Source organism: Drosophila yakuba, chromosome 3R (assembly GCF_016746365.2).
Source record: "Drosophila yakuba strain Tai18E2 chromosome 3R, Prin_Dyak_Tai18E2_2.1, whole genome shotgun sequence".
Classification (NCBI taxonomy): domain Eukaryota; kingdom Metazoa; phylum Arthropoda; class Insecta; order Diptera; family Drosophilidae; genus Drosophila; species Drosophila yakuba.
In genome coordinates, this window is record NC_052530.2 from 91,366 (window position 1) to 107,698 (window position 16,333).

Here is a 16,333-nt window from a genome sequence, read left to right on the forward strand (position 1 = left end):
ATGTTTTGATATTTTTTCATTTTTGTATTGGTCTTGTAAATTTCTATCGATTTGCCAAAAAACTTTTTGCCACGCCCACTCTAACGCCCACAAACCGCCCAAAGCTGCTACGCCCACACTTTTGAAAAATGTATCGATATTTTTTCAGTTTTGTATTAGTCTTGTAAATTTCTATCGATTTGCCAAAAAACGTTCTGCCACGCCCACTATAACGCCTACAAACCGCCAAAAACTGTGTTTAAGACTCTCCTTCTCCCTTCCACTAGCTGAGTAACGGGTATCAGATAGTCGGGGAACTCGACTATAGCGTTCTCTCTTGTTTTATTATAGGTAGGAGATTTTTAGACATTTGTAGCTTTTATAATGCGCCTGTATCCTCTTTGACTCTAGGTATTTGCTGGCACTCGATTTAGAAAGATTTAAGGTTACTAATATGGTTACGAAAGCGGTAGCGATGCCATATAAGAGCATTTTTTTCGTAGGGTTTACATTCTCCCTTTATTAATTTTATTTAAATTTTATTTTGCAGGTGCTTAGTCCTTAGGCGTATTTTTCAATATGAATTGGGCATACCTTAAATGTTTAGAAGATTCACCTGCCTCGGTTCGATGACCGAAAAAAAAACGTATTTAATTAAAGTATAATAAGAAAACCAGATAAAATACAATATCATATTTATAGTTCTTTTAAGATGTCTGAAGAGCCGACAACTAGCCAAAAGCTCACCCAATTTGTTTTCTCCCTTGAGGGTAAGTGAACCATATAAAATCTTATTGCAGTCATTTTTATATCAGTACTATTTTATTTAATAGAGGATGATCTTGTGATAGAAACCCGGCCACCCCCGACAATTAAGGACCAATTGACCGAGATCTGCCAAAAAATTCGTTTTTTGGAGACGGTGTTGGAGGCCAACACGAAGAAGCTGGCGAAGACGGCCGAGATCAGCCAAAAAGTTCGGTCATTGGAGACGGTAATGGAGGCCAACACGAAGCAGCTGGCGGAGACCACAAACCAGGTTGCGAGGATGATGGCCTTGTTGGAGATTTTCGTGAAGGGGAAGGCGAAGAATGTGGCTGTGGAAGTGGCGTTCCCAGACACATCGGAGGAAGACCTGGTGGCTTTAGATCAGAACATAAGCTCAGGGTCCCAAGAACGCTACGTAAGTAAAGTATATATGGTCTAAGTGATCGTAAAATTCATTCTGTGTTTTTATTTTTTTCTTTCAGATGGAAGCAATAACAAAAATTTTAAAGAGCAACCATTTGTCCAAGACAATAAAGGGCGTTTTGTCAGAAACGCTCTTGTGCGCCTACAACATAGACGGCCTAAACGGGAAAAAGTCTTTAAAAGCATTTCCCAAATTCTTTTCCGTTCTGATTGGTATGTATATTTGTTATTTTGCTATAATCTAATAATATTATTATTAAATTACTTTTCGTTACAGAAAGCATAAGCACATTAGAAGGCCTTGGCCCACGCACTGGCATGTGTAAAAAATAGTGCTAACAAAAAAGAAAAAAATTAGTAGAATAATAGAAAAAATAAAAGTTTAATTTACCATTTAAATACATTTTTTAATTTTTTGGGAGATTTATCGGAATTTACATTGGGAATTCCTCAGGAATACCTCGGGATAATCCTCGAGAATTTGTCCAGAAATTCCAGAGGAATTCCTCGGGAATTCGTCCAGGAATACCTGAGGAATTCGTCCAAGAATTCCGGAGGAATTCGTCTAGGAATTCCTGGGGAAAACCCCTTGATTATTATTCGATATTCTCGAGGAATAACTGAGAAATTCCCAAGAAATTCCTTGCTTATTTTTAGATATTCCCGAGGAATACCTGAGGAATTCCAGAGGATTTCCTCGGGAATTTCGAATTCCTCGCCACGGACGCCTGTTGTATGGAAATTCCTCCCAGATTTGTATGGAGACTTCCCCGAGGATTCCTCTAGGAGTCCTGGGAACTCCCTAGGGATTCTTTAGGGAATCCTTAGGGACTGGTACTGAAGGGAATAGAGTTGTCTTACTTGTGTGTGAAAACAATAAAGGAGATAGTGTGTATGTGTGCGTGCGTGTGGTAGAAGACGATTTTCGGGCGGAAATCAATTTTGATCTAAGAAACAAATTTTATTAATGTTTTGGTCAAAGTACCTCTCATTGCCTTCTAAAATTTCAGAAAATTATACGGAGTATTCTTGCTGCTGTATTTCTTTTTTTCAATGCAAGGCTGATATATAATCGAATCGAGCTCTATTGGCAAGTCACATCAACTCACATCATCATCTGATTCGCAATTAGAGTTTTGGGAAAATTTAAAAATGTGTAAGGATATAAGCTTGGCAAATATTATATTAAATTCATTAACTGAAGGATTTCTGCAGTTACCACCTTTTGCTCGAACGCAAGCAAATATATTTTCAAGGGGATCCTGGTTAACTCCACTTGTTAAAAAGAAAAAGTGGTCTGTGTGGTCCTTAAATATATCTTTGACGAATCCAAATATAGCTTCAGTAGTTTGGATCAAGCCATCAAGACAATATATATTATTTCCGTGATATTTTACGCTCTTTAGGTATTCCTGCATTTCCTTTAGTTTATGCCAAACAGTATTGTTTACTTGAAGTGCGCATTTCATGGGGCTTATAAAATAATTTAACTGAATCTTATTTGCATTTTTTTAAATGGTGACAATTTATTTAAAGCAAGAGAGAACGCTATAGTCGAGTTCCCCGACTATCTGATACCCGTTACTCAGCTAGTGGAAGTGCGAAGGAGATTCTTCAACACTGACAATTTTTGGCGGTTTGTGGGCGTTAGAGTGGACGTGGCAAAAAGTTTTTTGGTAAATCGATAGAAAATTACTAGACTAATACAAAAATGAAAAAATATCAAAACATTTTTTAAAAGTGTGGGCGTGGCAGCTTTGGGCGGTTTGTGGGCGTTAGAGTGGGCGTGGTAAAAAGTTTTTTTGCAAATCGATAGAAATTTACAAGACTAATACAAAAATGAAAAAATATCAAAACATTTTTCAAAAGTGTGGGCGTGGCAGCGTTGAGTGGTTTGTGGGCGTTAGAGGGGGCGTGGCAAAAAGTTTTTTGGTAAATCGATAGAAAATTACTAGACTAATACAAAAATGAAAAAATTTCAAAACATTTTTCAAAAGTGTGGGCGTGGCAGTTTTGACCGGTTTGTGGGCGTTAGAGTAGGCGTGGCAAATAGATAGAAATTTACAAGACTAATATAAAATTGAAAAAATATCAAAACATTTTTCAAAAGTGTGGGCGTATCAGCTTTGGACGGTTTGTGGGCGTTAGAGTGGGCGTGGCAACATGAATCGACAAACTTGCGCTGCTTCTATGTCCCTGGAGTTAGTATGCTTAATCTCAACTTTCTAGATTTTGTAGTTCCTGAGATCTCGACGTTCATACGGACGGACAGACGGACGGACAGACGGACGGACATGGCCAGATCGACTCTGCTATTGATCCTGATCAAGAATATATATACTTTATATTGTCGGAAACGCTTCCTTCTGCCTGTTACATACTTTTCAACGAATCTAGTATACCCTTTTACTCTACGAGTAACGGGTATAAAAAATATCAAAACATTTTTCAAAAGTGTGGGCGTGGCAGCTTTGACCGGTTTGTGGGGTATTGTAGCTCTTAAAGATACAATTAATGAAGACCATTCCTTTTGCTGCACTGTGCTTATAGGCTGCTTTCCTTCACTTGCAAAGAAAGTAAAACATAAATATTGCCCAGCAAATGTTGGATTTATTTGTGAACAATTTTCCAATTATTTATGAAGAAAGTAGTTTTTCATACAATGTTCACGGTTTACTTCATGTAAAAGAGACGATTAAGCAAATCGGAGATCCGGTTTCAGGCTCTTCTTACGATTTCGAGAACTATTTACAAACTCTTAAGAGATTTGTCCGAAAGCCGACACAAATATTACAAGAAATTTATAGGAAGATTGTTGAGGATAGTGGGATTTGAGTGGACAATGATCCCGTAAATTTAGAAGGTAGTGTTTTGAAGTTGAAGGTATGTACGCTTTGAAATAAAAGGCCAGATAGTTATTGTTATGTACTAGAACACATCCCGATAGTCCTTAGGCGTATTTTTCAATATGAATTGGGCATACCTTAAACGACGGCGTTTAAGTTTGTTTAGAAGATTCACCTGCCTCGGTTCGATGACCGAAAAGAAAACGTATTTAATTAAAGTATAATAAGAAAAACAGATAAAATACAATATCATATTTATAGTTCTTTTAAGATGTCTGAAGAGCCGACAACTAGCCAAAAGCTCACCCAATTTGTTTTCTCCCTTGAGGGTAAGTGAACCATATAAAATCTTATTGCAGTCATTTTTATATCAGTACTATGTTATTTAATAGAGGATGATCTTGTGATAGAAACCCGGCCACCCCCGACAATTAAGGACCAATTGACCGAGATCTGCCAAAAAATTCGTTTTTTGGAGACGGTGTTGGAGGCCAACACGAAGAAGCTGGCGAAGACGGCCGAGATCAGCCAAAAAGTTCGGTCATTGGAGACGGTAATGGAGGCCAACACGAAGCAGCTGGCGGAGACCACAAACCAGGTTGCGAGGATGATGGCCTTGTTGGAGATTTTCGTGAAGGGGAAGGCGAAGAATGTGGCTGTGGAAGTGGCGTTCCCAGACACATCGGAGGAAGACCTGGTGGCTTTAGATCAGAACATAAGCTCAGGGTCCCAAGAACGCTACGTAAGTAAAGTATATATGGTCTAAGTGATCGTAAAATTCATTCTGTGTTTTTATTTTTTTCTTTCAGATGGAAGCAATAACAAAAATTTTAAAGAGCAACCATTTGTCCAAGACAATAAAGGGCGTTTTGTCAGAAACGCTCTTGTGCGCCTACAACATAGACGGCCTAAACGGGAAAAAGTCTTTAAAAGCATTTCCCAAATTCTTTTCCGTTCTGATTGGTATGTATATTTGTTATTTTGCTATAATCTAATAATATTATTATTAAATTACTTTTCGTTACAGAAAGCATAAGCACATTAGAAGGCCTTGGCCCACGCACTGGCATGTGTAAAAAATAGTGCTAACAAAAAAGAAAAAAATTAGTAGAATAATAGAAAAAATAAAAGTTTAATTTACCATTTAAATACATTTTTTAATTTTTTGGGAGATTTATCGGAATTTACATTGGGAATTCCTCAGGAATACCTCGGGATAATCCTCGAGAATTCGTCCAGAAATTCCAGAGGAATTCCTCGGGAATTCGTCCAGGAATACCTGAGGAATTCGTCCAAGAATTCCGGAGGAATTCGTCTAGGAATTCCTGGGGAAAACCCCTTGATTATTATTCGATATTCTCGAGGAATAACTGAGGAATTCCCAAGAAATTCCTTGCTTATTTTTAGATATTCCCGAGGAATACCTGAGGAATTCCAGAGGATTTCCTCGGGAATTTCGAATTCCTCGCCACGGACGCCTGTTGTATGGAAATTCCTCCCAGATTTGTATGGAGACTTCCCCGAGGATTCCTCTAGGAGTCCTGGGAACTCCCTAGGGATTCGTTAGGGAATCCTTAGGGACTGGTACTGAAGGGAATAGAGTTGTCTTACTTGTGTGTGAAAACAATAAAGAAGATAGTGTGTATGTGTGCGTGCGTGTGGTAGAAGACGATTTTCGGGCGGAAATCAATTTTGATCTAAGAAACAAATTTTATTAATGTTTTGGTCAAAGTACCTCTCATTGCCTTCTAAAATTTCAGAAAATTATACGGAGTATTCTTGCTGCTGTATTTCTTTTTTTCAATGCAAGGCTGATATATAATCGAATCGAGCTCTATTGGCAAGTCACATCAACTCACATCATCATCTGATTCGCAATTAGAGTTTTGGGAAAATTTTAAAATGTGTAAGGATATAAGCTTGGCAAATATTATATTAAATTCATTAACTGAAGGATTTCTGTAGTTACCACCTTTTGCTCGAACGCAAGCAAATATATTTTCAAGGGGATCCTGGTTAACTCCACTTGTTAAAAAGAAAAAGTGGTCTGTGTGGTCCTTAAATATATCTTTGACGAATCCAAATATAGCTTCAGTAGTTTGGATCAAGCCATCAAGACAATATATATTATATCCGTGATATTTTACGCTCTTTAGGTATTCCTGCATTTCCTTTAGTTTATGCCAAACAGTATTGTTTACTTGAAGTGCGCATTTCATGGGGCTTATAAAATAATTTAACTGAATCTTATTTGCATTTTTTTAAATGGTGACAATTTATTTAAAGCAAGAGAGAACGCTATAGTCGAGTTCCCCGACTATCTGATACCCGTTACTCAGCTAGTGGAAGTGCGAAGGAGATTCTTCAACACTGACAATTTTTGGCGGTTTGTGGGCGTTAGAGTGGACGTGGCAAAAAGTTTTTTGGTAAATCGATAGAAAATTACTAGACTAATACAAAAATGAAAAAATATCAAAACATTTTTCAAAAGTGTGGGCGTGGCAGCTTTGGGCGGTTTGTGGGCGTTAGAGTGGGCGTGGTAAAAAGTTTTTTTGCAAATCGATAGAAATTTACAAGACTAATACAAAAATGAAAAATTATCAAAACATTTTTCAAAAGTGTGGGCGTATCAGTTTTGGACGGTTTGTGGGCGTTAGAGTGGGCGTGGCAACATGAATCGACAAACTTGCGCTGCTTCTATGTCCCTGGAGTTAGTATGCTTAATCTCAGCTTTCTAGATTTTGTAGTTCCTGAGATCTCGACGTTCATACGGACGGACAGACGGACATGGCCATATCGACTTGGCTATTTATCCTGATCAAGAATATATATACTTTATATGGTCGGAAACGCTCCCTTCTGCCTGTTACATACTTTTCAGCGAATCTAGTATAGCCTTCTACTCTACGAGTAACGGGTATAATAATATAGATTTGAAGTGTAAGAACTTCTATAATGAAGGGCATATTTTGTCATTTCTACAATGCATGTGCCTACGTGTGCACGAATACAGTGGTCAGCTGTCGCTGTATGCGTACAAGAGAGCTGCTGGCTGTGGCTTTTAAACAAAAATTTCGAGAGAGCCTAGAGCCCGAAAAAATCGTTTGGCGTTACAAATCTTGTTATTCTAATGTCTTTTGTATAGCCACTCTTTGGCTGGTTAAATGAACGTTAAATGAACATAGCCTTTACGTGACGTTGGAATATGCTTGACGAATTTGATAGACCGAAAGATACTTGCAGAAACTAAAACTGCCCTCAACTTCTGCGTGGAAGAGTCCGTTTATTAAGTCGATGAAACTGAAAACCATTGCGTTTTGTAGTCTGTCGAATTGATTATCGGTTTAAGGTAAGGGAAAGTGATGTCTGATTATAACTTTGTAAATTCGCCTTTAGTCGATACACAAGAGATGAGATCCGTCACGTTTTTGGACTAAAACAACTGGACTGTTGTATTCTGACTCTGATGTTTCGATGACGCCGTCATTAAGAAATTCATCGGTTTGATTGTCTATAGTGCATCGTTTGCTTGTTTTTACTCATGCTCTTGTTTTTACAATTCATGTTTTCACATGTATGTTCCTTGGCAGCACAGTTGTATCAATTCGTATCTCTGTAGAGTACTAAAACCTGTCACTGTTAAAATTTCTCCTTCGCACTTCCACTAGCTGAATAACGGGTATCAGATAGTCGGCGAACTCGACTATAGCGTTCTCTCTTGTTTTGTTGTGTATTTTTTGTTAAGCCCCCAAAATTATTATTATTATTATAATAGATAGAGCAGTTTACAAAACTAAACTAACTTAAGTAATATAGCACTGGCTGCAGGGCCTATGGCTATGTTGGTTTACAATTTTTATTTATTAATTTATTTTTTAAATCTAATTAATGGCTAGTTGGTTAAATGATTACTGTGTTTGTTGTTGTACATTTGTTTTTTTTTTTGTTTTAAATTTGGTGGTATAGTTCTGTTTTTTTTAGGAAACGTATGATTTTTTGTATGTTTTCTGGGTTGGGCTTGCTAAGAAGGTCTAGGGGTTAGTGTTGCTAAATATGGCTTGCTTGGTTTGTATAAGGGATGGACATGAGTTCATTATGTGGCTTATTGAAAGATCTCCTTGGCAAAAAGGGCAAACTGTTATAGGATTTGGATTTAGGTAGTGTTGGTGGGTTATGTTTGTGTGTCCTAGTCGAAGTCGTATTATTTTTATTTGGTCGAGTCTGGTCCAATTTTGGCGAGTTTGTTTGAGGTAATCGCAGGTGTGTGTGTTATTTATGTTAAGTGATTGGTACCATTGATTGCAGTTTATAATATTTTCTTTTTGTTTTGTCGCAAGTTCAGCTTTAAGATGTCTTTTTATATCTGTGTTGTTTATGTTTGGGGTGACAATTAGTGGCATATTGCTTGCTGATTTTGCAGCTTGATCGGCAAGTTCATTTCCTATTATTCCTGAATGGCCAGGAATCCACATTATTTTAATTTTAGGGGCATGTTGTGTTATTAGGGATCTGATTCGGTTTGGGTAAAAGCTGTTGTTATTCGGGTTTTTGATTGAGTCTATTGCTGATAGGGAGTCGGAACAGATAACAAATTTACCTCTTCGGGTTTTAATTAGTTCTATTGCTTCTAGTATGGCAATTGTTTCGGAGGTGAGGACGGATGAGTATGGAGGCAGTATGCCCTGTTTCAAGATGTTTGTGTCAGTTGTTATGGCGAATGATATAATGCAGTTAATTTTTGAACCGTCGGTGAATATGAAACTATGTGGCTTTAGTTTATTTTTTGTGTGTTCGAATAATTTTCTGTATGATTCTGGGGATGTTTCTTGTTTCTTGTGGCCTCTGAGTGACGTGTCTATTAGGTTGGGGAGGTCCCATGATGGCTTGTATTTATGGAGTTTTATTGGTTTGTAGGGTAGGTTAAGTTCTAGGCTGAGTTTGATTGTGTGGTCTATTATTGATAGTGTTTTCTTTTTAGATTTTTTGTGCTTAACAAATTTGTGAATTGGCGTGTTTTTCGAAAAGATTAGTTTTTGGGATAGCTTGGCTATTTGAAGGTCTCGTTTCATTTCTAAAGAGGGAACATTTGATTCGTATAGTAAATTATTTATTGGGGTAGAGCGATACGCTCCGAGGGCTAGGCGGATTGCGGAGTTAAATGGTGTTTTTAATTTGTTTAGAATGCTTTTGGGAGCGTGGCCGTATAGAAACAGGCCATATTCTAATTTGGCGATGACCGTTGCTTTTGCTACATTAAGTAGTGTATACGTGTTGCAATTGAATTTGAGACTGGATAGGCATTTTATTATGTTTAGCTTATTGTAGAGTTTGGGTAAGAGTGAATATATGTGTGTGTTCCATTTATATTTGTTGTTTATAGTTATACCTAGAATTTTTAGGGAAGTAACGGTAGGAATTTGGATGTTGTTGCAGCTTACCTTGCAAGTACAGTGATGTTTTTTACATATGTGGAGGTGTTGGCATTTTGATAGGGATAGCGATGCCCCTGAGTAGGAGCCCCAATTCCCTATATCATTTAAGAGGTTGTCTAGGCTGATGTTTGTGTTTTTTTTGAAATTTATTATAAGGAAGAAGTCGTCGGCGTATGCGTTAAATTTTATTTCTTTGTATAGGGATATGATATTAGATAATTTATTAAAAGCTATGAGAAAGAGTATTACGGATATGGGTGAACCTTGGGGATTCCATTGGATAGGGGTAGTGGGCTTGATGTATGCGGACCGACACGGACAATTATTTTTCTGTTGATCATAAAGTTTTTTATGTAGTTTATAATTTTTGGGCCTGTTTTCCATTCCTGCAGCTGGTGGATTATGGAGTGCACACCTACTCGATCGAAGGCTCTTGAAAAATCAAGAGTGACGAGGGAGGTGTGCATTTTTGACTTCGTTATGAGATAGTCTACATAGAGTAGACAGTCCGAAGTCGATTTGCCTTTTTTAAATCCAAATTGGTTTTCGTTAAGTAGGTTGCTATTTGTCACCAACCACCAGAGTCTTTTAGCTATTATTTTATCTAGTGTTTTTGCTATACAGCAGTTGAGAGAAATGGGTCGGTAAGACGTAGTTTTAGTTTTGTCGGTGTTAGGCTTGAGGATTGGGATGATTAGGCTTGTTTTGTAGGCTTGAGGTATGTGGCTATTAAATATTTCATTAAATAGTTTTGTTATTCTGTGTTTTGTTGTGGGGGAGCTATTTTTTATCATTTGATATGAAATTCTATTGAGTCCTGGAGCTGATCGTTTTAATGTTTGTAGCGCTGAGATGAGTTCGAGATATGTTATGTTTTTTTCAATGGTTTGGGCTATTGGAGAGGGGGTATAGTTCTGTAGGTTGTTTCTGTATTTATTGTTTCGGAACTCCTCTGAAAAGTTCCAGTCGCCGGAGAGTTCAGAAAAGTGTTGTGCGAATATGTTAGCAATTTCGTTGCTAGCTAGTGTCGTTTCGTTGTTTTCTGGGCTGGATATGGCATGAATTTGTTTTATTGGGTTAAGTCCGCAGAAACGTCTTATATTGGTCCATATTTTGGATGAGGGGGTAGTGGGATTGATGGTTGAGGTAAAAGAACTGGAAGCTTCTTTTTTTCTTTTTTTTAATTCGTGCCTAAATTTGGCGTTTTTACGTCTATAGTCAATAATGTTTTCTAGGGTGATTGTACGGTTTAATTTTTTCCAAGCAAGTTGCTTTTGCTTTCGCAGTTGGTCGAGGTGCTTGTTCCACCATGGAACCCTGTAGGGATGTGCGTTTGGTGAGGTTTGTGGGATTGAGAGGTTTGCGCTATATAAAATAATTCTATTGATTTGGGCGGCTTCTTTGTTTACGTTTTGGGAGGTAGGGTATTTCTCGTTTATTTGTTGTGTATGTGCGCTGTACTGGTCCCAGTTGGCTTCTTTTAGTTTAAAAAAGGGTCTGTTGAATTTCTGTGTATTAGTCGTTGGGAATAAGGTCGTGATGATAGGAAAATGGTCGCTGCCATGAAGATCGTTTAGAATTTTCCAGTTTGCGTGAGGGGCTAGGATTGGAGAGCAGAGTGTGAGGTCGATATGTGAGTAAGTATTGTGTGTTGAAAAGTGTGTGGGAGATTTGTCGTTTAGTAGAATAAGGTGTGTATTGTCGATGAATCTTTGAGTTATTTTCCCTCGTGTATTTGTTGTTGGGGAGCCCCAAGACGGGTGCCATCCATTGAAATCTCCCGTAATTAGAGATGGTGTTTGCTGGATGTTAAATGTGTTTAGGAGTGTCTGGTCAGAAATGTTTTTGGTAGGGGAGATGTATGTGGAAAATATGTTTAGTTTTATTTTAGATTGTATGTTTATGGCTATTGCTTCTGGATCGCTTGTGATATTGAGGATAGTGTATTGGATTGACTTATGAACTAGTAGTGCTACGCCCCCAAATCTATTGGTGGCTATATTGGTTAATAGCTTATAGTTTATTGGAGTTGGAATGATATTAATGTGTTGTATGTGGGTTTCTTGGAGGGAAATTATGTGTGGGGAGTATTTCTTAATGAGAATAAGGAGTTGGCTGTAGTTGTTTACATATCCTTTTAAGTTCCATTGGATTACAGTAAGGGACATTTGGGAGGAGATAAAAGCTTATAACTTAGTTTAAGGGTGGTGTTGACGGTTTAGTTTAAGCTCTGTGTAGGGCTTAAGATTCTATATGGATTCGCTATCGCTGTTGTTAGTGTGTTTCTTTTTGTTTAAAGTTTTGGCCTTTATTTTGGATGCTTTGAGGTTAGTAGATAGGTTATTAGACTTATCTTTTGAGAAAATTTTTATTTTTAGGTCCTCTGTGTGTTGTGATGAGTATGGCGTAGATGTGGGGTGGTCAGTGGGGTGGTAAGTATCCATGTCTTCTGGTTTGTCGTAGCAATGATGGTGGTGGTGTTGAAGCGGTTGGTTTGACAGAGGAGTTGTTTTGGCTGGTCCAGTTGTTGTTGTCTTCGATGAAGTGGTATGTGCTGTTGATGTGGGTGTGATGTACGAATTTTGCGATTGGATTGTGTGTGTATTTGTGTCGATATTAGGTGCTTGAGTGTTTGTTTTCATCTGTGTTGTGCCGTTTGTGAGTGTTTTGGCATAGGAGTCTCGCAATTGGAAGCCGTGTCGTTCAAAATAAATACGTTGAGCAGTTTTATGGTCTACTTTTTGTGTGGTTTTAATGGCTGTTAATTCCTGGTTTTTTATAAAAGTGGGGCATTTGCGATCAAGTGGGCTGTGTTGATGGTTGATTTCTGGGTTGTTTCTGCAGTTTAAGCAGTTTTTTTCGTTTGTGCATGTTTCTCCGTCGTTTGTGTGTTTTACTTCTGAGCAATTGGTGCAGGTTTCTAGGCTTTTGCATATTGGTGCTGGGTGGCCGAAGCGAAGGCATTTTTTGCATCGGAGTGGAAGTGGAATATAGTCTCGTACTCGGACTGTTTCGTAGCCGATTCGTAATATTTCAGGGAGTTTGTGTGATTCAAATGTTATAATGATCAGGCCGGTTTCAATTAAGGTGGTGTTGTTGCTATCGGAGTTAGAGTTGGGGTTTTGTCGTTTCATTATTTTTTTAACTTCAGTTACTTTTTGTGGTTTTAACTCTTGTAGAATTGTGTCTTCGTCGATATATCTAAGGTCGTTGCAATAGATAACTCCCTTGGAGAAGTTTAATGTTTTATGTTCAGTTGTTGTTACTTCCACATCTGCGATTGTTGTAAGTTTAAGGAGTTTTCTGGCTTGTAGTTCATTTTTAGTTTTTATTAATAGGCTGCCGTCTCTTGTACGTTTGCATACCTCAACTTCTCCTCCACAGGCAAAGTCCACAGATTTTTTAATGATGAAAGGTGATATTCTTTCAAACGAGTTGTAATCTTTCCTTTTAATGACAATAAATTTTGGGTTTCCTAATTGGGATTGGTAAGATTTTGCGGTGAAATTATGAATGTCTGGTGGGTCTGTCATGATTGTTAGATAAGGGCTTCAGCCCGAGTTATAGGTTTTGGTGTTTTTGTTGTTGTGTTTTTTGTTTATCTTTGTGGTTTATATTTGTTTGTGCAAAGTTTTGCTGATAAGAGTTTAGGGCTTGCGCGAAGCGAGGCTTTAAACTATAGTGGCACGACTTATCTCTTCGGAGGTTGAAGTTGTACTGAAGCCCCCAAAATAATTTTTGCAATTATTTGTTGTTGAAAAAAAATTGCTGGTAGTGCTGCCAACCTATCGCAGTGGTTGATCTGGTCCGAGGGGCGATGCCAGATCAACGGCGCTGCCAGGTCTGCGCAGGAGATCTGATAGGAAACGAAACCATACAAAATCTAATTAGAATTAGAAATCATACAAAATTCAAATTACGAGTACTGTGGAATCGCCGTCCACTTCCTCTACACCAACAAAAACCATAAGAATTACTGTTACATCAACTCTCTGCACAAGAGCGAGAGTCGGTTTTTGATTTTGCTGAGCTAGCAACTACTATCCCAAACAACAATACCAGAAGAAAAAAAACACTAAAGAAAACAAAACAACACAAACTATGCAAAGTCTAGCCTGGTTATATTCAAATCAAGCGTAACCAAAGCCTCCAAAGCAATTAAACTGGAAAAAGGACAAAATGAACCGCAACAACAGTAACAACGCTCTGCCTGGCCTTCCTAATGAAAGTAGGTACGCAATTTCGGAAGATAACACATCGCAGCACAAGAAGTGGATCCGAAAGAAATGAAGCCATCACGAATATACCAATGTAAAAAATATTCAAATGTAATAGTAAATTAAATATCTGCGCTCATGAGAACATGTGTTGACTTTGTGTTGACAAGAATTTTTATAAGCCTTAATGCAAATGAAAAAAAAAAACGATTTGAATGCTAGCGAATTCCAGAGATTTTATTTTTTTCTTCGAATGATTTGGCAGCGATGGGGTACGAAAACGAAAGTGATAATATTACAGAGCGAACAGCATAACCAACGGCAAAGATGCAGGCGAGAATACAAGAGAGCGCGATCTGCAGCTGATCCGCATAGATAAAGCTGAGGTGCCGTGGTATCATTGTTTTCTCCAATGTTGACAACAGCTGGACATGAGTTTAGGTGCTGTTGGCGACTGCAAGACCCGAATTACTCCCCCCGTTGGAAGCAAGGCTTTCTACCGCATCCTTAAGGGGAAGCAGATACACCTTATTCACTGTCCGCTTCGTCAATTGTGTTGGTGTCCTTAGCACAGTCACTCGGGCGACTCCAGGGTCCCTGTCCACCATTCGTTAAAACGTCAAGATCGGCAGGGTTTTCTTAAATTGATAATAAATGTCGAGAATTCACTTCTCAGCTCACCGAAGATCAAAATGGAAGAGACAAGTACTTTGACTATAATGCTTCCAACAATTTGTACCGTTGTACCAAATCCGTTTAAGGCGCGAGTATGGGCGTTGAATTTATCCGACAGCTAACGAAGCATTGCAACGGAAACGCTCTGCACTGCCCTTAGTGATTTGCACCTTAAATACACACTAATCGCCGATTAGGACATCTGTTTTGTAACAACTCCAAAGCTACAGCATAGTTGCCCTCCGAAATTTTCAGTTAGCGAACGGTTTCCAACGCCGTATCCCTCAAACACGATTGGTTTGTGGGGTATTGTAGCTCTTAAAGATACAATTAATGAAGACTATTCCTTTTGCTGCACTGTGCTTATAGGCTGCTTTCCTTCACTTGCAAAGAAAGTAAAACATAAATATTGCCCAGCAAATGTTGGATTTATTTGTGAACAATTTTCCAATTATTTATGAAGAAAGTAGTTTTTCATACAATGTTCACGGTTTACTTCATGTAAAAGAGACGATTAAGCAAATCGGAGATCCGGTTTCAGGCTCTTCTTACGATTTCGAGAACTATTTACAAACTCTTAAGAGATTTGTCCGAAAGCCGACACAAATATTACAAGAAATTTATAGGAAGATTGTTGAGGATAGTGGGATTTGAGTGGACAATGATCCCGTAAATTTAGAAGGTAGTGTTTTGAAGTTGAAGGTATGTACGCTTTGAAATAAAAGGCCAGATAGTTATTGTTATGTACTAGAACACATCCCGATAGTCCTTAGGCGTATTTTTCAATATGAATTGGGCATACCTTAAACGACGGCGTTTAAGTTTGTTTAGAAGATTCACCTGCCTCGGTTCGATGACCGAAAAAAAAAACGTATTTAATTAAAGTATAATAAGAAAAACAGATAAAATACAATATCATATTTATAGTTCTTTTAAGATGTCTGAAGAGCCGACAACTAGCCAAAAGCTCACCCAATTTGTTTTCTCCCTTGAGGGTAAGTGAACCATATAAAATCTTATTGCAGTCATTTTTATATCAGTACTATTTTATTTAATAGAGGATGATCTTGTGATAGAAACCCGGCCACCCCCGACAATTAAGGACCAATTGACCGAGATCTGCCAAAAAATTCGTTTTTTGGAGACGGTGTTGGAGGCCAACACGAAGAAGCTGGCGAAGACGGCCGAGATCAGCCAAAAAGTTCGGTCATTGGAGACGGTAATGGAGGCCAACACGAAGCAGCTGGCGGAGACCACAAACCAGGTTGCGAGGATGATGGCCTTGTTGGAGATTTTCGTGAAGGGGAAGGCGAAGAATGTGGCTGTGGAAGTGGCGTTCCCAGACACATCGGAGGAAGACCTGGTGGCTTTAGATCAGAACATAAGCTCAGGGTCTCAAGAACGCTACGTAAGTAAAGTATATATGGTCTAAGTGATCGTAAAATTCATTCTGTGTTTTTATTTTTTTCTTTCAGATGGAAGCAATAACAAAAATTTTAAAGAGCAACCATTTGTCCAAGACAATAAATGGCGTTTTGTCAGAAACGCTCTTGTGCGCCTACAACATAGACGGCCTAAACGGGAAAAAGTCTTTAAAAGCATTTCCCAAATTCTTTTCCGTTCTGATTGGTATGTATATTTGTTATTTTGCTATAATCTAATAATATTATTATTAAATTACTTTTCGTTACAGAAAGCATAAGCACATTAGAAGGCCTTGGCCCACGCACTGGCATGTGTAAAAAATAGTGCTAACAAAAAAGAAAAAAATTAGTAGAATAATAGAAAAAATAAAAGTTTAATTTACCATTTAAATACATTTTTTAATTTTTTGGGAGATTTATCGGAATTTACATTGGGAATTCCTCAGGAATACCTCGGGATAATCCTCGAGAATTCGTCCAGAAATTCCAGAGGAATTCCTCGGGAATTCGTCCAGGAATACCTGAGGAATTCGTCCAAGAATTCCGGAGGAATTCGTCTAGGAATTCCT

At 38.2% G+C, this 16,333-nt stretch overlaps 3 protein-coding genes across 3 annotated transcripts; all 3 read left to right on the forward strand.

Annotated features, from left to right (window-relative positions):
* Positions 1-533: 533 nt before the first annotated feature.
* Positions 534-1,530, forward strand: LOC6540187. The gene is made up of 3 exons (XM_002086998.3): positions 534-749; positions 813-1,162; positions 1,230-1,530. The coding sequence occupies exons 1-3, from the start codon at positions 692-694 to the stop codon at positions 1,413-1,415; spliced, it is 594 nt and encodes a 197-aa protein (XP_002087034.3). The 5' UTR covers positions 534-691; the 3' UTR covers positions 1,416-1,530.
* A 2,117-nt stretch (positions 1,531-3,647) lies between these two features.
* LOC26536115 lies at positions 3,648-5,126 on the forward strand. The gene is made up of 3 exons (XM_039375822.2): positions 3,648-4,345; positions 4,409-4,758; positions 4,826-5,126. The coding sequence occupies exons 1-3, from the start codon at positions 4,288-4,290 to the stop codon at positions 5,009-5,011; spliced, it is 594 nt and encodes a 197-aa protein (XP_039231756.1). The 5' UTR covers positions 3,648-4,287; the 3' UTR covers positions 5,012-5,126.
* A 9,550-nt stretch (positions 5,127-14,676) lies between these two features.
* On the forward strand, positions 14,677-16,116 carry LOC120321833. The gene is made up of 2 exons (XM_039375823.2): positions 14,677-15,335; positions 15,399-16,116. Exons 1-2 carry the CDS (start codon positions 15,278-15,280, stop codon positions 15,770-15,772), a joined length of 432 nt encoding a protein of 143 aa, XP_039231757.1. The 5' UTR covers positions 14,677-15,277; the 3' UTR covers positions 15,773-16,116.
* Positions 16,117-16,333: the final 217 nt, after the last annotated feature.